Source organism: Giraffa tippelskirchi, chromosome X (assembly GCF_054371585.1).
Source record: "Giraffa tippelskirchi isolate mGirTip1 chromosome X, T2T-mGirTip1v1.2.pri, whole genome shotgun sequence".
Lineage (NCBI taxonomy): Eukaryota > Metazoa > Chordata > Mammalia > Artiodactyla > Giraffidae > Giraffa > Giraffa tippelskirchi.
The window spans coordinates 41,009,794-41,037,664 of record NC_137289.1 but is presented as its reverse complement, the minus strand read 5'-3'; the positions used below and the strand labels follow the sequence as shown (position 1 = coordinate 41,037,664).

The 27,871-nt window shown below is 41.1% G+C and overlaps 1 protein-coding gene across 2 annotated transcripts in view; it reads left to right on the top strand.

The window, feature by feature from the left end:
- The first annotated feature begins 3,566 nt into the window (after positions 1 to 3,566).
- The window catches only part of LOC145537081 (plastin-3-like), a 37,782-nt gene continuing 13,477 nt past the window's right edge, over positions 3,567 to 27,871 (top strand). Inside the window, exons 1-5 of one of the 2 annotated variants that reach the window (XM_081567655.1) lie at positions 3,567 to 4,210; positions 6,621 to 6,928; positions 19,977 to 20,058; positions 20,833 to 20,998; positions 22,906 to 23,048. In XM_081567655.1, coding sequence (XP_081423781.1) covers positions 6,924 to 6,928; positions 19,977 to 20,058; positions 20,833 to 20,998; positions 22,906 to 23,048 — 396 coding nt within the window. In that variant the 5' untranslated portion in view covers positions 3,567 to 4,210; positions 6,621 to 6,923. The remainder of the gene's footprint in view (positions 4,211 to 6,620; positions 6,929 to 19,976; positions 20,059 to 20,832; positions 20,999 to 22,905; positions 23,049 to 27,871) is intronic. The other variant, XM_081567656.1, reaches the window with a different exon arrangement.

Here is a 27,871-nt window from a genome sequence, read left to right as displayed (position 1 = left end):
GATCTCCAGAATTCAGTAGCCCACAGTGGGTGCTGAGAGAGACGACCAAGTCCCCGGGGCTTCTTCTCTGGATCTGGGATTCACTCTGAACCTCCCATGGGGCAGGATACAAAGTTACCATGACCAGAGGTGACCGGTGATGGGGGGAGGGTTAGGGCCTAAGTCAGGGACCCAGACATGGGAAATCAGTTTCAGAACCCCTCAGCTCTAAGGCACACCACACCCCTGGAGTGAAACTGCCTTCCTCAGAATGACATGCTGGTGAATGCAGACTGCAGGGGTTGCAAGACTTGCGGCCTCTCTCCCTTGGTGTTGACTTAACAGAGTCTCAGTGCCACTGCCCACACGGAAGTCCAGAGGGAAAGAATTGGGGCTCTGTGTCCCAGGGTGCAGCCTGTCGGCCCTGTGCGGAGGGGTGTGACGCCTCCGAGCTAAAGGGGAGCTGTTAGCTTGAGTAGTGTCTACTTAGAGAAAAACATACGGTGGAAGTGTTGGGAGTCTAAGTTGGATTCAGGGTCTTCTGGGGACTAGAACCCAGGACACAGCTACTCTGTTAGCTCTGAGGAACCTGCTCTGAGGAGGTAGCAGAGAAGTCAGTATGATTTTGGCTAGGAAATACATTCAGTCAAGTATGGATATTGGTGAAAGATTACTGTGAAACACAGAGATCAGATATCACAAGTTACCGCTTTTCATGCTTTTCTGTGTTTGGGAAGATGCAAGAATCTGGCGTCACTGAACCTTTTCCTGAGGTATCCGTGCAACGAAATAAAGGCCAGCTGGTCCAAAGCATAGTGTGCCTCATCCTGTTTTTCACTCTGAATTCCTTCAGGATGCAGTGTCATTCAGCAACCACAGAGGTTACAACCTCACCCGATAGAACTGGCTGTGAGCAACGCTGTTTGTCTTAGGGATCCTAACTCATCTGAGGCCACAGTGGGAATTTCTGAGCTGGTTAGGGTCTGTGTCCTCAGGTGTGACATATTTGAGCTGCTTGGTATTGGTGTCCAGGATGAGCAGGCTCGGAACTATTTGTGGATCTCTGTCCCAGGTATGGAGTCTCTGAACTATGGGGAGGAGGGGTGGTCTTTGTCCAGAGGGATGGGCCTCTGAGCTGTTCATGTATCTGCAAATGAGAGTGTTCTTGAGATGAAGGCTGGATAGACCCCACTCTCACGGGTCTAGAAGTAGACCTGTGATTTCACATTTGCTATGATTTCTACCATGCCTGCCTACAGAGATGAAAGCTTGGGGCCCCATCCTCAGGGAGAGTAAGTGATGTGCAGTTCACAGGAGCCCATGGAAATAACTCTGATAAGAACAAAACTTTCTGACATGATGACCACCCTTGATAGGGGCCCTGTGACCAAATCTGTGTTCACACACTCACTCATTCAATCTGCCCAACCCACAACAAGGAGGGCACTGTTTGTAGATGGGAGCCCAATCCAAAGCCCAGTGCAGATGGAAAGTCTCAGCACCGGAGGAGGGGAGAAACTGGATGTAAGCCTGGGTTCCTTGGAGGAGGCAGGGAAGACTCAGCACAACCCTGGCCAGGTAGTGAGGGAGGGGGGCATTTGCACAGGGCCGCAAGGACCCTGTGACTGACGCACTGTCAGGATATTTCTCTGTGTCTCCCCATCACACACTCAGCTGGTTACCGGATATATGGAATGCAACCTTCTCATCCCCTGGGAGGTGGTGCTGAAAATTACAGAGGTGAGGCTCCAAGCAGGTGGGGAGAAACTTCACACTCAGCAATTTTCATGAGGCTCCACCACAAATGCAGAGACCCCTGCCTCTCTTTCCCCCATTAAAGCATTCATTGGCACTGAGGTCAGCAGGAGTGTAGTCTGGACAGAAGAGGTTGTGAGGGACCCTGTGTACAGCATGAGCCTCCCCATGACTGGAACATGTCCTTGTCTTGATGGGCAGAGGCCCCTGATGTGTGTCAAGGGAGCATGACCGATGCCCTGGCCATGGGTAACTCAATCACTCCCTAGAGGCAGTCCCCGAGGAGGGGCCTCTTTTCTCCTGTAGAGACAGGTACATCATCCAGTAGCAGGGCTGGGCACCCATAGGTGGCTGCTAACTAAGTGGGGACACTTTGCTTCCAGAAAGAGTCTCTCTGCTCCTATCTAATGCTCTAGCTTTGTCTTTCTCCCTGACAACTCCGTGCCTGTTACATCGTCCCTCTTTGCCTCTGTAAGACTGAATGTGACCTCACTCACACCACGAGGGTCCTTGTTCTGGCTCTCCTGAGGGTATCATCCATTGACATGGATGTTCACTGGGAGCAGTAGGGGGCATTCCCCTTGAGAGTGGGGATTCGAGGAAAGGCACGTTCAGCTTCAGAGGGCCTGTGGTTTTCTTGGGGGTAAACCAGGCGTTCCTCAACAATCATTGTCTGACCTGGGCCTCTGAAGGAAGCATGGGGGCTTCTCTTGTAGGAACCCTCCTGGGGCTCAAGTCAAAGTCCTCCCCATGGCCAGTACGCCCTATGGGACCTGCCCCTCGTTACCTCTCTCATCCAATCTCCTGGCTCTGCCTCCATCACGCTGTGACAGTCACATCAGCCTCCTCACTGTTTTCACACACACGACACTGAGTTCCACTCCCCACTTTTTCCACTGGCCATTATCTCTGTCTGGGGTACTCTTCTCCCAGAGAGGCATCTCTTCTAGGCTTTTGCTCAAAAGTCACAATCTTAGAAAGAACTTCCGTGACCACTCTTTCTAGACATGATCCCCTCTCTCTATTTCACTATCCCGATTTAATTTTAATCACGGCAGTTACAAACGCCTGAAAAATTACTTAGAGTTTGGGGGTGTATGATCCCAACAGAATGTACATTCCATGAGGGCAAGGTTGATTTTCTCCTTCCTAACACTCATAGTTGTGCTTCACACATACATGTGCTTCACACATGACTGAATGACAGAATGAATAAATTTAAACTCGTTGAGAGAGGCACAGCTAGACAGGCTGAGGATTCTGCTAGGGAACATATTCAGGGATGACAAGATGATGACAAAGCTGTGGTCTTTATCTCACCTACATGGTGTCCTTGGGTCCCCTTGGAGATGACCCCTTTTCTAACAGAATGGAAAGTCCTGTTGTCCTTTCACATATCACTCGCAGTCAGCGACAGAGGCCGTCCCCACGCCAGGCCTTCGGATTCCATTCTCAGTAGCTTTATCTCTTCTGCCAGTTGGGGGACTGTGGCCGCCTTTCCCCATGAGACCTATTCTGTGTTAAGCAGGAAAGCACAAACAAGCACCAATGCCAATGCTCAGCACAGAGAAAATTCTTTGAATGCTTCCTGTTACAATAGTGGCCACCACAGAGGAGTAATCTTCAGTTTATGAAGACTTTTTTCCGAGTCCAAGAGTGTGGCAATCTGTGGGGTTTTCCTCCTGACTTTGTCTTTCCACCCTTTGCATTATCATCCTGGGAAGGTTGGGGAATCTACGTCTGTTGTTCCCCAATCTCACCACCAAGAGGCGCTCGAGATGAAACAGTTTTGTCCTGGGATGTACCGCTGAGGGGTAGCGGTAGGACCACCCACTCTGGAAGGTACCATTGGGAGAGTGCGTGTGACAACACAGAGGGTCCCCTGACACCGCGTCGGGCATCGACCACAGTTCCCAGCGGAGGCACTCATGGCGCCACTGGGTCCAACCGCATTCGCTCCACTCCGCCTTCCCGCCGCATTTGAATTTGAGTGGACACTGATATTAAGCCGCAACTTTCTTTGTCTCTTTTCCAACTCCACCCCTTCGTTTTGACATGGTCACATCCAAGGTGGGGATGGCTCCAGAGCGAGAGATTGGCTGCCGCTTTGGGGGTAAGGCGACCGGGAGATGGCCGGAATTAGTTCTTCCGGAGCGCGAGTATACGCGGAAGTCCGGCTACTCCCGCCCTCCTTTTTCTCCTGCTCAGTTCCCATTGGCTGCCTGTCTTAGACAGGCACTGAGGTCGCGGAGCTGGACCTCTGGGCGCGAGGCGTGTGTATACCAGTGCGCCTGCGTTCGTTTGCCCGGCTTTTCAGAGTGTGCCATGTTTTCTCCGAGTTTTACCGCTTTTCCCGAAGGGGTTGAATGGCTGCCTTGGTTACTGGCGAGGTTCGGCACAGTCAGTGGCTGTGCAGGGCGACCGTGTTTCAGTCTTACTGAGCTCTCCCTCAGTCTGGATCAGATGGCAACGCGCGGTAAGTCGCACAGATGCATGCAATTCATGACCAGGGAGAGGTCTCAGGGCTTGTTTCGTGTCTCTCCCTGGAGAGTAACCTGGGTCAGGGAGCTTGGGGTTGTGTATGGCTACGTGTGACATCACAGATGCTGTTTTGGGTACGCTTGATCTCTCTGAGCCATTGGCCAGGATTGTGGGTGATGGGGTATTTGATCGGAGTGGATTTTGAGAGCCATAGTCCAAAGCCTCTAGGATGTGTGTGCCTGTGTGCCGGGATGTGCATTTTTGGAGCTTTGGGGCACTTGAGTCCCTGGGTGTGAGATGTCTGTGTAGGCGTCTGCGCCCCAGAATGTGAGATCTCTGAGCTTTTGATTCTGGGTCCCAAGTTGTGCTGTCTCTGAGCTGCTTTGAGGAGGGGTTTGTCTTAAGGTGGAAACTCTCAGCTGCTTGGGGTCTGCGCACAGGGTGCAGGTTTTCCATTTGTCTGGGAACTTTATCTGCAGGTTGTATGATGTTCTTGAGTTACTCAAAGTTATGTCTTTCTGCTTAGCGGTTTCTGTATTAACTTAGTAAGTGTCCGGAGTGGTTCGGAAGTCAGTCTCCGTGATGTGAAGTATCTGTGCGATTCTCATTTGTTTCTGTCTTGACGACCTTGGTCTGTTTGGAGGCTCTTTGTCGCAGTGTGTTTGGTCTCTGTCGTATTTGAGGGTCTGAGGCTCGAGTTGTGAGCTCTCTGTGCAGATACTCAGTGACCTTTTTTTGTGTGTCTGGGTATCTACCTGAGCTGTTTGGAGTCGTTGTGTTAGAAATAAAACCTCTTGAGTTCTTGGCTGTGAGGTCTCTGTCCAGGAGCTGAGGATTTGGAAGCTGGCAGATATGATTCCGAAGCCTGGAACCTGACATGCTGACTGTGTGTCATTGAGCGTGTATGATAATTAATTCAGTGGGGCCAGTGTCGGTCTTGGAGGGTACCTGTGCATGTTAGCGATGTGTGTAAAGGGCCTGGCTCCCGACTGTCCTTCAGCAAATGTTTTCTGAGCACCTGCCATATACCAGAGCGCTATTCGAGGAGTTTGTAACAGGACAAAACGGACCAAGTCTCTCGTTTCAGAGACCTGGTAGTCAGTAAGTAAATCAAGGGTGGGTGGCAGGCACTATGAAGAAAGATAATACTAGATCAGGGGAAAGGGGGTGTGTGGGGTATGATGTTATTATTTTATTCAAGATAATGAGGGAAAATCTCCCTGAAAGATGGCAATTAAGCAGAGATGTGGAGGAAGTGAGGGAGCAGGCCATGGGCTTACCTAAGGGAAGAGCATTCCAGGCTGAAGGAGCAATAAACGCAACAGTCCTGGCAGGGAAATCTACTTGAGGTGCTTCTGAATGTCAAGGAGTCCCGTGATGCTCTGAGTTTGTCATGTTTCATTGGGTTTAGCACTCATTGCAAAGGGTCTGGTGCCGAAATCTCTGTTTCTCCCACAATTTGTGGTCATCCGCATTTCACAGATGAAGGACTCAAGGCTCCAACGTGTGCCCTGCACCTTCTCTCCTAGCTATACCTGAAATTAGGAGTGAAACCTTCTGGTCCATGATGAGACAGAAAGCTTGAGTATACCAGCTGCAGGGATGATAGCATCCAGCTGAATGTCAGTCAGCCAGCGGATATCAGTTACAATATGGGAATCGCGCCTCATAACACTGCTACTCTTGATGCAGGGCAGGACTTAAGAAGGAGGAAGCAACTGGGGCAAAGGAGGGAGGCAGGAAGGAGAAGCTGGAGGACAATGAGAAAATAAAACCAATGGCTTCATCACATTGCTTGGATTTGGCCCATTTTACCTTGAGTAACTGGTTGTGTTAGAATATAGTCACCTTTTCTCTGTCCCTACCCATTTTTTCCCTCCCTTTGTCTGTTGTGCCAGGGATACCACCTGGGCCTGGAGATTTCTGTAAATTTTTCAACTACAAGCTCGATTTTTAAATAGATTATCTATTTCTTTTTGGCTCAACTTTGTTAGTTAGTTCCTTTCACCGAAATTGCCAGATGTAGTTATTATAATCATTCACAGAATCCTTTTAATTTCTGTGAGATCTGAAATCTATTTTACTTCCGATATTCGTAAGTGTTGTCTTTAGATATCTTGCTTTTTTTGGTCTACATGAGTAGACGTTTATGAATTTGTATTGATCTTTTGAAAGAGCCAGCTTTGGGTTTTGTTGATCATCTCTACTTTTTTTTTTTTCTGATATGTGTTCTGATCGCTATTTCCCTTATTTTGCTGACAGTCTCGCTACTAATGAGGTTTACTAAAGTCCCTGAGAGTTTCCCAAGCATAGTGAAAACGGACAGATTCTAGGGCACTATTGTAGCTGCACTAAGTGAGATGCACCGAGTGCGGATCATGAAATCTCCATTTTTCTTTTTTTAGAATTCCTCAGTTCTGATTGACATGGACAACTTGTCTAGGCACTACTAGAGCAGAGGAATGGTCTTATTTTGCCTCCTGCCAGGCTCTGTCTCCACTGGGAGCATGTGTAGGTGACAGGGGTTTGCTGCCTTCTCTGATGCACAAACCCAAGACCTCCAGTCTAGGAGACTCACTGACCTGCTGTCTGCTGTTCTGAGGAGGCTCTCAGACTATCCTTTCTACAAAACATCCTGATGCAGTCTTGCCAAGCCTCTATCTGAAAGATTTCTGAAGAAATCCGATTTCTATTTCGTGTGCATTTCTATGAGGTAAGATCAATTTGTGTTATGTGGTAGCTGTTATTCTACATATTTTGCCATAGCCGTTGGATCTTAGCCTTGACTGAATAAATACAGAACACACTGAGGTTTCCACAATGCCTCGAGACCGGTGGTTCCCTGACTGCTGGGCGACTCTGAGCAAGTAACATAGTGTCTCTGTGCCTCATTCTTCCATTAGCCACATAGAAGCACTAGCTTGGGTAAATTTAACTACTTCATGGGGCAGTGTAGAACACTGACCATGTTAAGACAGGGGAAAGTGTCAGAACAGTATGTGCCATATGGTACGTTCCCGGTCAATTCTAGCTGTTGTCATTACTGTAGTTAATATTATTGCTGTTCCACATTTCCCTGGATAGTGCTCCAGGGACACAGTGTCAAGACCACCTTTGACTCACCGCATGGACCTTGCAGCATCACTTCAGCCCTTCAGGGCCTCAAGAATGGATTGTATGAGGCATGGGGGAAGGATTTTTTTTTTTTTTTTAGCATAATGAGTATTCGGCTCTTCCTGTGGGGACATTGTGAAGCCTAAATACAACACTGAGGCTTCATCATGTGCTCGTATGGAAAAATTTAGTGCATATTCTCTATGCAGTTACAAGTCTAATGACCCCTTCCTATGATATGTATAATGACAGGAAGTAAGTGGTCACTGGCCAGTTATAGAACTAGAGTATATAAAGTTTTAAAAACCTTACAGAGGGTCATTTAAAGGCCAAGAAACTTCTTCACATAGGTTTTTTTTTATTTTGGCTTTCTTTTTATCAAGTGTAATTCCCCTGTATCAAATTCTGAAAATCTCAATCTAATGAAGATATGAAAATGTTAATAGTCAAACTTTCATCATTAATGCTTTATTTCTTGTTTAGTTTTCACATTGCCAGTTTTAGTGTGTTTCTTATTTCTTCTGCTAATATTCATGATTTTTAATCCAAGGGTAATGGTATGGATATTTTCTGAGGTAAATCATGAGGAGATCGTCAGCCATGATTTTGGATGGAGAGTCTGAGGATGGAACACGGGTGCTAGAGAGCGGAGTTGGGGTGGGAGGGGAAAAGGGTGGGGGCGGGGACGGGGGTGTGAGTACAAGCAGAAACGGAAGTGAAGAGAGGCAGGAAGATAAGCTCACCCTTCTGAACCGTGGTTAGCTCTCCATGTGTGCACGTATAATGAAGTCTTTGAGTACTCATCACAACACTATGAGGTAGCATTTTTAATGCTGTCATCCCTTTCGGCAGCTGAGGAAGCAGAAACACGTAGCGGTTAACGGGTGAATGAATTTACCCAAAGTCACCTCCCTGGCAAGAGCTGAGTCAGATTGGTGCCAGGTGGAGAGGAACAGAGACGTGTTGTATCTGACCCCCAATCTGGAACACATTGCGGTGTCTAGTGTACTCTGGATCAAAAGGCAGATCCACATGTCCATCCGCAGGAAACTTTACCGTGTACGGATTGAACACAGTGTCTCCTAAGTGCATGAAAGACCATGGGATGTCAGGTCAGCATGCACATATCACAGAGAACAGTTCCTGGTCCAAATAATAGATACAGTATCATGAAGACATTAACTCCCCTATCTCATACTTTTTAAAAATGAAGAGAACGGAACCTGGAAGGCAATAGATCACATATTAAGGGGTTTTTTCCCTCTCAATTGTGACATTCTAGGTAATTTCCAAATTAACCTATTTCTAGCTTTTAACAAATATTTATTTTTCATTGATTGATTATTATTTACAGTATTGGTTTGATTTCTGTCACACCTCAACCTGAATTAACCATAGTTTTCGGTGTACATATGTCCCCTCCCTCTTGAATCCCTCCCACTTCCCGCTCATTCCCACCCCTCTAGGTTATTACAGAGCCCCCGTTTGTGTTCCCTGAGTCATACAGCAAATTCCCATTGGCTATCTATTTACATATGTTAATGTATATTCATCCATGCTACTCTCTCCATTTATCTCACCCACTCCCTCTCCTCCCCTACCCTTGTGCACAAGTCTGTTCTCTATGTCTGCGTCTCTATTGCTGCTCTGGGATCAGGTTTATCAGTACCATCCTTCTAGATTCCACATGTATGCGTTAATATACGGTATTTGTTTTTCTCGTTCTAACTTACTTCCCTCTGTATAATAGGCTCTGGGTTCATCCACCTCCTTAGAACTGACCCAGATGCATTCCTTTTTTTCTATGGCTGAGTAGCATTCCATTGTATATACGCACCTCAGCTTCTTTATCCATTCCTCTGTCGATGGACATCTAGCTTGCTTCCATGTCTTGGCTACCGTAAATAGTGCTGGAGTGAACACTGGGGTACGTGTGTCTTTTTCAGCTTTGGTTTTTGGAAGGTCATATGCCTAATAGTGGGATTGCTGGGTCACATGGTGGTTTTATTCCTAGTTTTTTAAGGCATTTCCACACTGTCTTCCATAGTGACTGTATCAATTTACATTCCCACCATCTCTAGCACTTGTTGCTTGTGGACTTTTTGATGATGCCCATTCTGTCTGGTGTGAGGTGATATCACGTTGTAGTTTTGATTTGCATTTCTCTAATAATGAGCTTCTCTGGTGCCTCAGATGGTAGAGAGTCTTCCTGCAGTGCAGGAGCCCCAGGTTCAATCCCTGGGTCAGGAAGATCCCCTGGAGGAAGAAATGGCAACCCACTCCAGTATGCTTGCCTGGAAAATTCCATGGACAGAGGAGCCTGGTGGGCTACAGTCCGTGAGCTTGCAAAGAGTTGGACACGACTGAGCGACTAACACTCTAATCATGAGTGATGGAGAGCATCTCTTCATGTGTTTCTTAGCCATCTCTATGTCTTCTTTGGAGAAATATCTGTTTAGGACTTTTGCCCACTTTTTGACTGGGTTGTTTGTTTCTCTGGTATTGACTTGTATGAGCTGTGTGTATGTTTTGGAAATTAATAGTTTGTCAGTTGTTTCAGTTGCTATTATTTTCTCCCATTCTGAGGGTGGTCTTTTCACTGTGTGTATAGTTTCCTTTGCTATGCAAAAACTTTTAAATTAAATTAGCACCTAGTTATTTATTTTTGTTTTTATTTCCTTTATTCTAGGAGGTTTGTCATAGAGGATTTTACTATGATTTGTGTCATAGAGTATTCTGCCTATGTTTTCTTCCTAGAGTTATATAGGTTCTGGTCTTACATTTAGGTCTTTAGTCCATTTTCAGTTTATCTTTGTGTGCGGTGTTAGGAAAGTTATGACCAACCTAGACAGCATGTTAAAAAGCAGAGACATTACTTTGCCAACAAAGGGCCGTCTCGTCAAGGCTATGGTTTTTCCAGTGGTCATGTATGGATGTGAGAATTGGACTATAAAGAAAGCTGAGCGCAGAATTGATGCTTTTGAACTGTGGTGTTGGAGAAGACTCTTGAGAGTCCCTCGGTTTGCAAGGAGATCCAACCAGTCCATCCTAAAGGAGATCAGTCCGGGGTTTTCATTAGAAGGACTGATGTTGAAGCTGAAACTCCAATACTTCGGCCACCTGATGGGAAGAGCTGACTCATTGGAAAAGACCCTGATGCTGGGAAAGTTTGAGGTCAGGAGAAGGGGATGACAGAGGATGAGATGGTTGGATGGCATCACCGACTCAATGGACGTGGGTTTGGGTGGACTCCGGGAGTTAGTGATGGACAGGGAGGCCTGGCGTGCTGCGGTTCATGGGGTCGCAAAGAGTCGCACACAACTGAGCGACTGAACTGAACTGAACTGATGGTGTTAGGAAGTGTTCTAATTTCATTCTTTGCACTGAGTTGTCCAGTTCTTCCAGCACCACTTACTGAAACTGCTGTCTTGTTCCCATTGTATATTCTTGCCTCCTAAGTCAAAGATAAGGTGCCCACATGTGTGTGGGTTTTTCTCTGGGCTTTCTATCTTGTTCCCTTGGCCTTTATTTCTGTTTTTGTGTACTGTCTTGATGACTGTGACTTTGTAGTATAATTTGAAAGCAGGTAAGTTGATTCCTCCCGCTCCATTCTTCTTTCTCAAGATGACTTTGGCTATTCAGGGTCTTTTGTGTTTCCGTACGAACTGTGGCTTTTTTTTTTCTAGTTCTGTGAAAAATGCCATTAGTACTTTGATAGGGATCACATTGAATCTGTAGATTGCATTTGGTAGTGTAGTCATTTTCACAATATTGATTCTTTCTACCCAGGAACCTGGATTATCTCTCCATCTGTTTATATCATCTTTGATTTCTTTCATCAAATTATAATTTTCTGTATATAGTTCTTTTGTCTCCTTAGGTAAGTTTATTCCTAGATGTTTTATTCTTTTTGTTGCAGTGGTGAATGGAATTGATTCCTTAATTTCTCTTTCTGATTTTTCATTGTTAGTATGTAGGAATGCAAATGATTTCTGTGTATTGATTTTGTATCCTCCGACTTTGCTAAATTCACTGGTTAGCTCTAGTAATTTTCTGATAGTATCATGGTATTCTATGTACAGCATCACGTCATCTGCAAACAGTGAGTGTTATACTTTCTTCTCTTCCGATCTGGATTCCTTTTATTTCTTTTTCATCTCTGATTGTTGTAGCTAGGACTTCCAAAACTATGCTGAATAATAGTGGTGAAAGTGGACACCCTTGTCTTGTTCCTGATCTTAGGGGGAATGCTTTCAGTTTTTCACCATTGAGAATAATATTTGCTGTGGGCTTATCATATGTGGCCTTTACTATGTTGAGGTAGGTTCCTTCTATGCCCATTTCTTGAAGAGTTTTAATCAGAGCCAATGCCCCCACAGACTGAGGGGTCCACAGGTCATGATTTTAGAGCCCCCACCACTTGATTTACACTGGGTGACTCTGCAAACCCTCCAACCCCTCTTGCGGATACAAACACACACAACAGCACAGCAGAAATTGTGAGCCTGTCTTTGTCTCCTGAGGTAATTGCAGATTTGTGGACTCACTACCCAGAGTTGTCACTGGCCATCCTTTGCTCATTCTTGTCCTGAACAGGGTCACCGCAGAGATGCGTGGACCAGTCTCCCCTAGACTGTAGACGTCTCCTGCCTCCTCTTCTCGTTGTTAGACATCTCATGTTCTTTCGCCTTCATCTCCCATGTCAGCAGGGGGCTGGGCCCATGCACATACACGCAAACACAGGTGACACAAGCACACACCTGTACACACGCATGTGCAAGGCACAGGGACACAAACAGGGAACAAATGTGTCAGTACCTGAAGAACCAGTGGTTCACACGAAATGCAGTGATTTCATATTTCTCATAGGAAAATCCATTCTGATCTTCAAATGTGAAATATACAGAAGTCCAACTTCCATGAAAGAGTGTTCAAGCCTAGATTTTGATAGAAGAAATACAAAGAATTCCATATTTTGCGAAGAAGCAGTGGTGCACATATTTTCATTTGTGAAACAGAGAGAACTCCAATACCATATAGGTTCTCCATATCTTAAGAAAACCAACGCCATGATTTTCGTCTGTGAAATATAGAGATTTCCATATTTAATGTAAGGAAGTCACCACCCAGATTGTCATATATGAGGTATAGAAAATACCATATTTCATGTAAGAAACTCAGCATCCAGATTTTCCTAAAGTGAAATACAAAAAGTTCAATATTTCATGATGTAAATTCAGCACTGACATTTTCATATGTAAAATATAGAGAATTCCATTTTTAACTGAGTAAAATTTCACCCTGATTTTCATATGTGAAATATACCGAATTCCATAGTTTAGGTAGTAATATTGGTGCACAGATTTTGATATCCAGAATATACACAATTCCGGATTGTACATGGGTAAATTAGCACCCAGTTTTTCATGTGTGACATACATAATGTTAAGTACTGCCTAGAGGAAAATTTGAGCAGAGATTTTCCTATATGATATATAGAAGATTTCATATTTTGTGGTAAATGGGTGTCCAGGTTTCACATGTGATTCTATAGAGAGAACTCCACATTTCATGTGGGAAAATTGGCAACTGTATTTTCATATATGAAATATAGACTTCAGGGTTTTTTTGTATGAATGTCTGGGATGGGATTTCCTTATATGAAAGATGAAAAATTTCTTATGTCATGTGTGAAAATCTGTTCACTGATTAATATATGTGAAAAGTAGAGATTTCATATTTCATGTAGGTAAAGTTTTTCCCAGTGTTGTATAATGTGAAATATAGACAGTTACATATTTATGTAATAAAATCATAAGATTTTCATATATGAAAAATACAGAATCCCATGTATCAATATAGCAGAAAAACCCTTCCTCCAATTATCACCTGTAAAATATACAGAAGTCCATATTTCATTTAGGAAAACTTCTAATGTGATGTCCACATGCAAAACACAAAATTCCACATTCACATTTGAGAAACTATGCCTACAAAACCCATGCTAATATTTTAATATGTGAAGTTTAGGGAATTTAATATTTAGTGTAGGAAAATGAAAGTCTATATTTTCAAATGCTAAACACAGAGAATTCCATATACCATGTAGGAAAATGTGCAGCCAATATTTATAAATGCGATACGAAGAATTGAACATTTCATTTGTGAAATGTAGAGAAATACATATATTGTAGAACACACAACGCCAATATTTTCATATGTGAAATATAGATTAGTCTATATTTCAATCAAGGAAATCTGTGCTCAGATCTTTTATATGGAATGTAAAGAGTACCACACCTCATGTAAGACAAGCTCTATCTAGATTTTCATTTGTGAAATGTACACATTTCGTATTTCTGGAATGAATATTTGCTACTGGAATTTCATATTTGAATGATAGAGAATTGTACATCTCTTGTCAGAAAATTTAATTGAGAAATTCATTTATGAAAGTAGAATTCCATGATTCAGCAGGAAAATGGATACTCAAATTTTCCTATGTGAATAATACAGAATTCCCTATGCATGCAGGAAAATACGTGCACATATATCCATATGTGAAGCAAGCAATATTTCATATATCATGACCAAACATATACAGCTAGATTTTCAGACATGAAATACAGATTTCATACTTCCTGGAGAAAATTCTGTACCCATATTTTCGTGTATGAAATATAGAAAGTTACATATTTCCTGTAGGAAAGTCATCTTTCAGGCTTTCCTATATGAAATATAGAGAATTCCATATTTGAAGTGGGAAAATCTGCACTAATACTTTAATACAAGAAATGTACAGAATTTCATATTTCATGTAGAAAATCTGCACCTAGATTTTCAAATGTGAAATATAAAGAATTCCATTGTTCGTCAAGTTAACCTGCCCTCATGTTTTGCAAGGGACATACAGAGAATTCCATATTTCATGTGGGAGAATCTAAACCAAGATATTCATATATGACATGTAGCGAATTGCACATATTATGGAGCAAAATCAGGGTCCACATGTCATATAGGAAATATAGGGATTCTATATTTCATAGAAGCATATCTAAGGTAAGTTTTCCATATTTGAAACATAGAAAATTCCATAATTCATGTAAAAAATATGAACTCAAATTTTCGTATCTAAAATATACACGTTTCATATGTCATGTAAGAAAATCTGTACCCTGGTTTTCATATGAGAAATGAACAAACGTCCATATTTCATCTCAAAACTTCCTCATCTTGTTTTTACTTGGGAAATATAGAGAGTTCCATATATTTTCTAAAATATCTGGCCTGAGAGTCCCACATACGAAACGTGGAAAATTTCATATGTGATGCGTGAATATCTGTACACTGATTTCTATATGTGAAATATAGAGATGTCATAGTTCAAGTAGGAAAATCTGTTCCCAGATATCTATATGTGAAATTAGAATTACATATTCTATGTCAAAAAATCATAATTAAGGTTTTCTTATATGAAATATGCAGAATCCCATATAGCAATATAGCAGAAAATCTACACTTAACTTATCATCTGTAAGATATACATGATTTCATACTTCATTTAGGAAAATCTGCACTCAGATTTCCACACGTGAATCATACAGAATTATATAATTTCACAGTTGAAAACCTAGGCCCACAACACCTGTGCCAATATTTTAATATGAGTTCTAAGGAGAATTTAATATTTAATGTAGGTTCCTGAATGTCTATATTTTCCAAAGAGAAACACAAGAGAATTCCATATGTCATGTGCAGAATGTGCACACAGATTTTAATAAGTGTAAAATAAAACATTCAGTATTTAAGCAGGAAAACCTTTTTCCAGATTTTCATATAGCATATTGCATGTTTCATGCAGGAAAACCTGTGTCTAGATTTTCAAATGGGAAATATAGAGAGTTACATATTTAGTGTAGAAACATCAGCACCCATGTTTTCATATGTGAAATACAGAGTATCCCCAAACAAGGAGATCTGTGTCCATATTTCTTTATGTGAAATATGAAATATACCAACTTTCATGTAGGAAAATCTTTACCTAGATGATCATTTATGAGATGTACAAATTTCCTAGTTCAGTAATGAAAATTTGCCTCGGTGTTTCATATTTGGACTATGGAGAATTATATACTTCATGTCCGAAAATCTTAAGTGAGATTTTCATTAGAAAACTGCAAAATATTCCATACTTTATTCAGGAAAACATGTGCTCAAATTTTCCTATGTGAAGAATACAGCATTCCATGTTTATGTAGGGAAAAGAGTGCAGAGATATCCAGATGTGAAACATACAATAGTCCATCTATCATGACCAAAAATATACAGCTAGATTTCCAAACATAAATACAGATATCAAATTTAATGTAGAAAAAACTACACCCATAACTCATATGTGATATAGAGAAAATTGCATATTTCATCATTCAGGAAAATCATCATTCAGGTTTATATATGCATAAAGCAGGGCATTCAAAACCAGTGCTCTGGAACAACCCATAGGAATAGGGTGGGGAGGGAGGTGAGTGGGGCTTAAGGATGTGTGGGACACATGTATACCTATGGCTCATTAATGTTGATATATGGCAAAAAGCATCACAATATTGTACAGTAATTATCCTCCAGTTAATACAAATAACTTAATTTGAATTCAAAAACGAAAAAAGTGGAAGGAACTCTACTCAGTGCTCTGTGGTGACCTAAATGGGAAGACAATCCAAAAATGAAGGGATCTATGTATGCCTATAATAGATTGACTTAGATGTACAACGGAAACTAATATAAGATGGTAAAGCAACTCCATTCCAATAAAAATTGTTTTCAAAATATAACAATTCAACTATAGCTCCAGCAGTGAATGAATAAATGGTTCCCCCATTTGCAATATATATGTCTGAGGGGACATTATGCTTTTTAAGTATAATATTTCAGTTAGAGGAAGATAAAAACTATATCATCACATGATATTGTTAGTTAATTTACCTGAGTTATAGAAACAGAGTAGAATGTGATTATCTTGGGCTAGTGGAAATAGACCATGATGGTCTAAGTTACCCACTTTCAGTCAAAGTTTGTATAATCTCACCAAGGAAGATACTGTAATAGGGGCAAGATGGGCATGGAGCTGCCGTCCTTAGCTAAAGACCATAGAGGTTAGAAGACCAGGTCCACCAATAGTCAGCCTCTCAGCAGAGTGTAGTAAAAGGTATATTTCAGCCTTCGTCCATGGCCCTCCAGGTCCTCTGGCCTTGGTCTGGGTAGCAAGGGGTGGAGCCTGGGGACAGGCCAAAGGCCGAGTCTTGCAGAGGTCCAGAGACCTTGCTAGAGACACTCACTGGCCTGGCCCAGGGTTCAGAGCACTAGGCAACCTACCTCTGCCATCCCCACCTCCATGACTCAACGCTTGCAATAATCTGATTGGGTCAGAGTCTACAAGACCCAGCTTCCCCCCCAAAGTTAGGGTAGACTGAGAAGACTGAGGGCAACTGTGGGCTGGGCACCTGGCTCCCTCCTTTAAGGTGGCTGGGCAGGGTATGGGGACCTTGGTAAGAGGAGGGCCCAGAGACTGAGAGCTGCATCTTCAGCTGTGACTGGCCACTGGTGGGAGGACCAAGACTGGGTGCTGGATGAATGCTCTCAGGCAGGATAATCAGCTTGCCCAGGAAGCCCCTCCTCCTAAACAGGACCTTGGAGTGTGAAAGTCAAGCTTGGAATCTTACCTTTCAGCATTGAGACTAATATTTGTTTTGCTAGAGGTTTACAGGAACACAGTTACCTCACTATGACTTTTCTTCAAGAATAGAATATCTGACAGCAAGAAGGTTGTCAGAGCTAATCACATTCCTCCCTCAAGTTTTGTATAAGTGGGCATTCTTGAAAGTGTTTGGAAAGTTCAGGATTGTTAAAGGCATAAGCCACCCATCTCCTTGCATGGCCCTGCAAGAAAATGCTCTCTTCCTTAAACTGCAATGTTCTGATGTTGTTTGTCTAACTAACCCATGGGTACATCAGTTCAGTTCAGTTTATTCAGTCAGTCAATGTCAGTCGTGTCCGACTCTTTGCGACCCCTTGGACGGCAGCACGCCAGGCCTCCCTGTCCATCACCAACTCCCGGAGTTTCCCCAAACTCATGTCCATTGAGTTGGTGATACCATCCAACCATCTCATCCTCTGCCGTCCCCTTCTCCTCCCACCTTCAATCTTTCCCAGCATCAGGGTCTTTTCAAATGAGTCAGATCTTCGCATCAGGTGGCCAAAGTACTGGAGTTCCAGCTTCAACATCACTCCTTCCAATGAACACCCAGGGCTGATCTCCTTTAGGATGGACTGGTTGGATCTTCTTGCTGTCCAAGGGTCTCTCAAGAGTCTTCCCCAACACCACAGTTCAAAAGCATCAATTCTTCCACGCTCAGCTTTCGTTATAGTCCAACTCTCACATCCATACATGACTCCTGGAGAAACCAAAGCCTTGACTAGATGGACCTTTGTTGGCAAAGTAATGTCTCTGCTTTTTAATATGCTGTCTAGGTTGGTCATAGCTTTTCTTCCAAGGAGTAAGCATCTTTTAATTTCCTGGCTGAAGTCACAATCTGCAGTGATTTTGGAGCCCAAAAATATAAAGTCTGCCACTGTTTCCACTCTTTCCCCATCTATTTGCCATGAAGTGATGGTACCAGACGGCATGAGTTCTCTGAATGTTTAAGCAAACTTTTTCACTCTCCTCTTTCACTTTCATTAAGAGGCTCTTTAGTTCTTCTTCACTTTGTGCCATAAGGGTGGTGTCATCTTTATATCTGAGGTTATTGATATTTCTCCAGGTAATCTTGATTCCAGCATGTGCTTCATCCAGCCCAGCGTTTCTCATGATGTACTCTGCATATAAGTTAAATAAGCAGGGTGACAATATACAGCCTTGATATACTCCTTTTCCTATTTGGAACCAGTCTGTTGTTCCATGTCCGGTTCTAACTGTTGCTCCCTGATCTGCATACCGATTTCTCAAGAGGCAGATCAGGTGGGCTGGGGTTCCCTTCTCTTTCAGAATTTTACACAGTTTCTTGAGATGCACACAGTCAAAGGCTTTGGCATACTCAATAAAGCAGAAATAGATGCTCTTCTGGAACTCTCTTGCTTTTTCGATGATCCGGCGGATGTTGGCAATTTGATCTCTGGTTCCTCTGCCTTTTCGAAAACCAGCTCAAATATCTGGAAGTTCACGGTTCACGTATTGCTGAAGCCTGGCTTGGAGAATTTTGAGCATTACTTTACTGGTGTGTGAGATGAGTGCAATTGTGCGGTAGTTGGAGCATTCTTTGGCATTGCCTTTCTTTGGGATTGAAATGAAAACTGACCTTTTCCATAGTAGGGAAGAAGTATTAAAAAAAAAAGGTACTTGACTGCTTTGCATTTCAGGATCCATCCATTATGATCCCCATATTATTGTGCTTGCTCAGAAATTTGTTGTGAGCATTGAGTAAGTACATATTGGAACACTTAGAACAGTACAGTGGGTATATTTCTGATGACAGTGTACAATATATAAAATTTGTTTTTTTCCAATACGGTCATTTTGGTTATTTAAAAAGATGATTTCTAAAAATGTGAGATACCCTTTTACTTGCCACTTATAGGCTGTAAAGAAATAATTTCCCATATATTTTAATAGAGAGACTCATATGATACTATTTGTTTAATATTTAAATTTTGCATGGAAATAAGCACGGTTTTCTCTATGCAAAATAACTTGTTTTAGGACAGTAGTATAAACATCTAAAATGTTAGAGTCTAACTCCAAATTTTACCAAATGAGGTTGTTCTAAGTCAGATCCTGCCCTAATTAATACAACTTTTCTTTCTATCGATATTATCACTGTATTTTCAGCACCAAATATGGTACCTGGTGCATCATCTGCTACTGCTACTGCTAAGTCGCGTCAGTCGTGTCCGACTCTGTGCGACCTCATAGACGGCAGCCCACCAGGCTCCCCTGTCCCTGGGATTCTCCAGGCAAGAGTACTGGAGTGGGTTGCCATTTCCTTCTCCAGGGCATGAAAGTGAAAAGTGAAAGTGGAGTCACTCAGTCGTGTCCGACTCAGTGACCCCATGGACTGCAGCCCGCCAGGCTCCTCCATCCATGGGATTTTCCAGGCAAGAGTACTGGAGTGGGGTGCCATTGCCTTCTCCAGGTGCATCATCTAGGTACTCAATAAATATTTGGTGAATGAAAGAATCTCATGCTCAACTAATTTTCAGTCTTTGTAGATGAAATCATTTTAATTATACATTATATGATCTAACAGAGAGATTCAGTTCCAATGTGGGATATTATCTGTTTTTAACACTTACTCAACAAAGTTTTTAATATCCAAGTAATTCATTCTTCTAAAAGAATGTGAGAAGTACAAAACATTAAATAAGAAAATATGCCCCAATCCCCAACTCAGAAATATTCAACTACTATAAGCACTTTGGTCTTTCCTTTATTTGCATTTTTATATGTATGGTTTTTTGATCAACCTGACTAAAGTCATACATTGCTTTTTTTTCAGATTACATGAGATAGATATTATAATAAGCCTTAAAATATTTGTGAATATTTATGGATTATTTAAAAAATAAGTCAACTTATTTTAAAATTTCTGTTTCAGTAAAATGATCAACCTTTCAGTTCCTGATACAATTGATGAGAGAGCAATCAACAAGAAGAAACTCACACCATTCATCATTCAGGTATGCACTCTTCTCCTCTCCTTCCATGAAACTATTATTTGAGGACCTGTTTTACAGACTGAAGGCTCTGCATTTTGCATTGTCTCATTTAATTCTTACAACAGCTCTGAGTTGAGGATTATTTTCCAGATTTCATAGAAGCTGAGATGCAGAAAGATTTCAGAGCTGTACCAAGGTTAATAGTGCTGGAACTAAAGTTCAAATCCAGGTGTAACTGCAAAGCCCTATATTCTTTTCATTACATTTTGCGTTCAAACATACAGAAATAAGCAAGCATGTTTAAGCTCTTAGTTAATTAGCATGCTTGAAGAATAGAAGGCTTTTATTTTCCATCTCGTATTAGGGCGTTATATAGCAGTATTTCCTCATGCAAGGCCATCTCTTGGGATGAGGAGATTCAGAACTTCTAGAACTCTCATGTGTATTCAGTAGACCTCTCATTTAGGCATTTTAAAAAATTCAACACATAACCCACATGGATATACTTACTCTAGTAACTCAGCCTTTTCCTTTAGGGTCGGTATCTTTCAATCGAGGCTAACTAAAAATGCTGTTAACTTGCCTTGGAAATCTGGAAAAGACTATAAAAATGAGGATAGATTTGTTTTAGCTATGCTTTTAACACCAAAGCTTGGATATTACTTTCTGTGGATCATGTATGGGTAAACTTAATACATAATGTCATTACTGAGTGTTATTTCAGTGAAGGGAGAAAAAGACTGTAAAAAAACAGAAAGGTCAAGAAGCAAGTGTTATAAATTGGCTGTCTTGCAGGAAAACTTGAACTTGGCACTGAATTCAGCTTCTGCCATTGGATGTCATGTTGTGAACATTGGTGCAGAGGATTTGAGGGCTGGGAAGCCTCACCTGGTTTTGGGACTGCTGTGGCAGATCATTAAGATCGGTTTGTTTGCTGACATTGAATTAAGCAGGAATGAAGGTAATGAAACACAGTCATGATCTTGAAAATTGTTTATTGGTTATTTTTTTCTAGTCATGCAGACTGTCACGCTTTCACCTAATTGAGGTGATTAGATGATAATTAGAATTAACAGAAGGTAATGTTATAGTGTTATTCAGGAAAACAGCCTAATTATAACTTTCTTCTTTAGTAGTAATTAACATTTGTCTGGCTCTTTAGAATTCATTTCACAATAAAGACACGAAAACCCAGAGAGTTTAAGGAATTTGTGCAAAGTTCTTTTCTGCTCTACTCACATAGTCCCCACCCCATTACCACCCTCAGGCACACCATCTCCTATTAATTTTAATACCTTTTCTATTCTATTATAGATTTAAGACTCTTCAAAAATATTCTAACCTGCCCTTGATGGTCTCATATTTCCTGAATTAGCAGAAGCACCGTTTTTATAGCATAGGGTTTGATATCACATCATAGACTTGTAGAATGTATAAGCATATGTGATACAATTGTCCTAAGGTCCTAGGAAGTGCTACACTGTCCTCTCCTTTTGAAGTTTAAAATATTAAGCATCACTCCAAATATTCACGTTTTTTTCCGGAAATCACCATATCAATCTTCAGTTACTTTGGGGGAAGAATATATATTGGGAGTTCTCAGTATTTCAGGGTCTCACAATACCTGTCAACAGTCCTATTCTGCACATTTATCCAAGACTTTATGATACTTAAAATTTTCAGTCCACTCAAAGTGGGCTGTATTTAAACAAATAAAATTTTTCTAGTTGCTAGCCTCTTCAGAGCAGTGTTTATCTTGTTAGAGTTAAAGTCCATTGAACAAGGAAAGGAAGACAACAAAATTAAACTACATTGGCTCGTGTAATAAGTCAAATGATTTATCTCTGACAAGGTCTCAGGTGCAGGGAGGTCAGGCTGTTTAATCCTTTCCAGCCTTTTGACTTGGAGATGGAGAGCATGAGGAGGTTTCTGTACAAGTGACAATGTTGCCTCTGCCTTTACTTAAATCCCTCAGTGCCAGAGTGACATGGTGTGAAGTGGAGTCTATGAAAGATGAAGTTTGCCCATTAGAGATATTACTTAGACCTCTTTGGAAGTCAGGCAGTTTTAGTCTTCTTGTTCAGTGTAAATCTCCTTTTATCCTATGGGAGGGAATTATTGCATAAGGACTATACAACTTCTCCATAAAAACAGTACCTAAATTTAGACAATTCTCTGTGCAGATGCCCAAGCTTCTACCTCTTATCTCTGGGGATATTTAACCAAAAACCCTTGGCTTCTTCTGCACATTTAATTCAATAACAAAAAAGTGTTGAGGAACCTTTACATATTAGGTGCTATAGACAATGTAAAGTTGAATTCTTTTTCTTTAAAAACAGGTATGGCAAAAGCCACTACAATATTGTAAAGTAATTAGCCTCCAATTAAATTAATTTAAAAAACCAGGTGTAACATTTCAAGAGTTAGTTATGCTTAAATATAAATACCATAGGGTTTGAATACTCTTTAAATCAAAAGGCTCCAAAGTTTTAAACATACTCCCCCAAGCCTCTGATTTTAATATTATTTAAGAATAGTTTATGTAAATATATGACATAATGTAACAATGTTCAACTTAAAGCTAGAACTTACTTGGTATTTGGAATGTGATGAATAATCAAGATGTTAAAATATGTAATGCTGTGTATTCTTATAATTAAGTGTTTCTATCTGTATCATCTTATAACTCATTATATACTTTCATTTATCTTTATTATTAGACTGTGAGTACCTGAAAACCAGGAACTAGGTCACAGTACTTTTTGTACCTCTGTTACTTACTTAACAGAGTGTCAAAAGACTCAATAAACATGTAATGACTGTTACCATATAATATATCGGTTGGGTTTTTCTTTTTTTCCTTTGTAGCCTTGGCTGCTTTACTTCGAGATGGTGAGACTTTGGAGGAGCTTATGAAATTATCTCCAGAAGAGCTTCTGCTTAGATGGGCAAATTTTCATTTGGAAAACTCAGGCTGGCAGAAAATCAACAATTTTAGTGCTGACATCAAGGTAACTGTTTAGTTAAATACTTCAGTTCAGTTCAGCTGCTCAGTTGTGTCCGACTCCTTGTGACCCCATGAGCCGCAGCACGCCAGGCCTCCCTGTCCATCACCAACTCCCAGAATCCACCCAAACCCATGTCCATTCAGTCGGTGAAGCCATCCAACCATCTCATCCTCTGTCGTCCCCTTCTCTTCCTGCCCTCAATCTTTCCCAGCATCAGGGTCTTTTCCAATGAGTTAACTCCTTGCATCAGGTGGCCAAAGTATTGGAGTTTCAGCTTCAACATCAGTCCTTCCAATGAACACCCAGGACTGATCTCCTTTAGGATGGACTGGTTGGATCTCCTTGCAGTCAAGGGACTCTCAAGAGTCTTCTCCAACACCACAGTTTAAAAGCATCAATTCTTCTGCACTCAGCTTTCTTTATAGTCCAACTCTCACATCCATACATGACCACTGGAAAAACCATAGCCTTGACTAGACGGACCTTTGTTGACAAAGCGATGTCTCTGCTTTATAATATGCTGTCTAGGTTGGTCATAACTTTCTTTCCAAGGAGTAAGCGTCTTTTAATTTCATGGCTGCAATCACCATCTGCCATGATTTTGGAGCCCAGAAAAATAAAGTCAGCCACTGTTTCCACTGTTTCCCCATCTATTTCCCATGAAGTGATGGAACCAGATGCCATGATCTTAGTTTTCTGAATGTTGGGCTTTAAGCCAACTTTTTCGCTCTCCTCTTTCACTTTCATCAAGAGGATCTTTAGTTTTTCGCTTTCTGCCATAAGGGTGGTATCATCTGCATATCTGAAGTTATTGATATTTCTCCCAGCAATCTTGATTCCAGCTTGTGCTTCCTCCAGCCCATCGTTTCTCATGATGTCCTCTGCATATAAGTTAAATAAGCAGGGTGACAATATACAGCCTTAACCGTTTAGTTAAATACTTGACAGGGACATAATAACATGGAGACTTCAGGTCAGCTTAAAGGAGGGAAAATCCTATGAGTTTATCACCCAACCTTGTTGCCTCTAGGCCCTGATGGTAGATTTCAGTAGAGAGACTGAGCCAAGTAAGAGCACCAGCACTAAGTCTAGCTTTCATTTTGTGGAAAGGGGTTTAAATATTACAGTGCTAACATTTTCTATTCTGCCTACTGTTCAACATGCTGTACGAAAAGATCGGCAGTCATGACTTCTGTTCCTAACTGCCTTTCCCAGGCCTCAGTGGATCTGTGTTAGTAAAGGCCTAGAGAGAAAGGGCCTCAGGATTCCCCATTCCCTTTCTTATTTGGCTCCTCTTCTGTCATGTGCTCCCTCCTTCAGGCATTCAGTTCTTGGGGGTAGTTATATACTCTTATGTATGTTTGTATTTCTTACCTCAACCCTGCCCCTATTTTTTAAATTTAAATATATTTTTAAAAATGTTACAATGTTATATTTGTTTCTGCCATACCACAACGCAAATCAGCCATACATTCCCCTCCCTCTCTGGCCTCCTACCCCTCTCCCCATCTCATCCCTCCAGATCATCACAGAGCACCAGACTGGGCTCCCTGTGCTACACTGCAACTTCTCACCAGCTATCCATCTTACACTCCATAGTGTGTGTGTGTGTGTGTGTGTGTGTGTGTATATATATATATAGATGCTACTCTCTCCATTCGTCCCACTCTTTCCCTCCCCCACTGTGTCCACAAGTCCATTCTCTGTATCTATGTCTCCATTCCTTCCCTGTAAATAGGTTCATCAGTGTCATTTTTCTAGATTCCATATATATGTATTAATCTACTATATTTGTTTCTCTCTTTCTGACTGACTTCACTCTCTTTAACAGGCTCTAGGTTCATCCATCTCACTAGAACTGACTCAAATTCGTTCTTTTTTATGGCTGAGTAATATTCCATGGTGTATATATACCACATCTTCTTTATCCATTCATCTGTTGATGAACATGTAGGTTGCTCCCATGTCATGGCTGTTGTAAATACTGCTGCTATGAATGTTCGGCTTCCCTCGTAGCTCAGTCGGTAGAGTCTGACTGCAATGCAGGAGACCTAGGTTCAGTCACTGGGTTGGGACGATCCCCTGGAGAAGGAAATGGCAACCCACTCCAGTATTCTTGTCTGGAGAATCCCATGGATAGAGGAGCCTGGCAGGATACCGTCTATGCAGTCGCAAGAGTCAGACACGACTGAGTGACTAAGCACACGTGAATATTGGGGTACATGGATCCTTTTCAGGGTATATGCCCAGTAGTGAGGTTGCTGGGTCATATGGTATTTATTCCTGGTTTTTTAAGGAATCTCCATACTGTTCTCCATAATGGCTGTATCAGTTTACATTCCACCAACAGTATAGGAGGGTTTGCTTTTCTTTACATCCTTTCCAGCATTTATTGTTTGTAGAATTTTTGATGATGGCTATTCTGAATGGTGTGAGGTGATAGCTCATTGTAGTTTTGATTTGAATTTCTCTAAGGATTAATGATGTTGAGCATCTTTTCATGTGTTTCTTGGCCATCTGTATGTCTTCTTTGGAGAAATGTCTGTTTAGGTCTTTTGCCCATTTTTTGAATGCGCTGTTTGTTTTCCTAATATTGAGCTATATGAGCTACTTATATATTCTGGAGATTAATCCTTTGTCAGTTGTTTCATTTGCAATTATTTTCTCCCTTTCTGAGGGTTATCTTTTAATCGTGTTTATTGTTTCCTTTGCTGTGCAAAAGCTTTTAAGTTTAATTAGGTCTATTAGGTTTTTTTTTGTTTTTATTTTCATTACTCTAGGAGGTGGGTCACAGAGGATCTTGCTGTGATTTATATCAAGGAGCATGCTGCCTATGTTTTCTTCTAAGCTTTATAGTTTCTGACCTGATATTTAAGTCTTTAATCCATTTTGAGTTTATTTTTGTGTATGGTGTTAGGAAGTGTTCTAGTTTCATTCTTTTGTAGCTGTCCTGTTTCCCCAGCACTACCTATTGAAGAGGCTGTCTTTTCTCCGTTGTATATTGTTGCCTCTTTTGTCAAAGATAAGGTACCCATAGGTGTGTATAAGCTTATCTCTGGACTTTCTATCTTGTTCCATTGGTCTATGTTTCTGTTTTTGTGCCAGTACCATACTGTCTTGATGACTGTAGATCTGTAGTATAGTCTGAAGTCAGGAATGTTGATTCCTGCAGCTCTGATTTTCTTTGTCAAGATTGCTTTGGCTTTTCAGGGTCTTTTGTGTTTCCATTAAAGTTGTAACTTATTTTGAAAAAAAAAAGTTGCAACTTATTTTGGTTCTATTTCTGTGAAAAATATTATTGGTAGTTTGATAGGGATTACATTGAATCTGTAGATTGCTTTGAGTAGTATAGTCATTTTCACAATATTTCTCCCAATCCAAGAACATGGTATATTTCTCCATCTGTTTGTGTCATATTTGATTTGTTTCATCAGTGTCTCACAGTTTTCTGCATACAGGTCTTTTGTCCCTTTAGGTAGGTTTATTCCTAGGTATTTTATTCTTTTTGTTGCAATGGTGAATGGAATTGTTTCCTTAACATCCCTTTCTGATTTGTCATTGTTAGTGTATAGGAATGCAAGGGATTTCTCTGTATTAATTTTATATCCTACAACTATACCATATTCATTGATTAATTCTGGTAATTTTCTGGTGGAATCTTTATGGTTTTCTATGTTATCATGTCATCTGCAAATAGAGTTTTACTTCTTGTTTTCCAATCTGGATTCCTTTTGTTTCTTTTTCTTTCTTCTCTGATTGCCATGGCTAGGACTTCCAAATCTAGATTGAATAATAGTGGCAAGAGTGGGCACCATTGTCTTGTTCCTAATCTTAGAAGAAATGCTTTCAGTTTTTCGCTATTGAGAATAATGCTTGCTGTGGGTTTGTCGTATATGGCCTTTATTATGTTGAGGTAGGTTCCTTCTGTGCCTACTTTTTGGAGTGTTTTTATCATGAATGGGTATTATATTTTGTCAAAAGCTTTCTCTGCATCTATTTATATGATCGTATGACTTTTATCTTTCAGTTTATTGATATGGTCAATCACATTGATTGATTTGCATATGTTGAAGAATCCTTGCATCCCTGGGATAAATCACCCTTGCTTATGGTGTATGATCCATTAATGTGCTGTTGGATTCTGGTTGCTAAAATTTTGTTGAGGATTTTTGCATCTATATTCATCAATGATATTAGCCTGTAATTTTCTTTTTTGGTGGTATCTTTGTCTGGTTTTGCTCTCAAGGTGATGGTGGCCTCATAGAATGAGTTTGGGAGTTCTCCTTCCTCTGCAATTTTCTGGAAGAATTTGAGCATGATAGGTGTTAGCTCTTCTTTAAACTTTTGGTAGAATTCACCTGTGAAGCCATCTGGCCCTGGGCCTTTGTTTGCTGAAAGATTTTTAAATCACAGTTTCAATGTTGGTGCTTGTGATTGGTCCGTTTGTGATTTCTAATTCTTCCTGTTTCAGTTTTGGAAGGTTGTACTTTTCTAAGAACTTATCCATTTCCAGGTTGTTCATTTTATTGGCATATGGTTGCTCACAGTAGTCTTTTATGATCCTTTGTATTTCTGCGTTCTGTAGTAACTTCTTTTTTGTTTCTAGTTTTATTGATTTGAGTCTTCTCCCTTTTTTCCTTGACGAGTCTGGCTAGTGGGTTGTCAATTTTATATTCTCAAAGAACCAGCTTTTAGTTTTATTGATCTTTGCTATTGTTTCCTTCATGTATTTTTCATTTATATCTTTACGATTTCTGTCCTTCTACTAACTTCAGGGGTTTTTTTTTTTTTGTTCTTCTTTTTCTATTTGCTTTGGCATAAAGTCT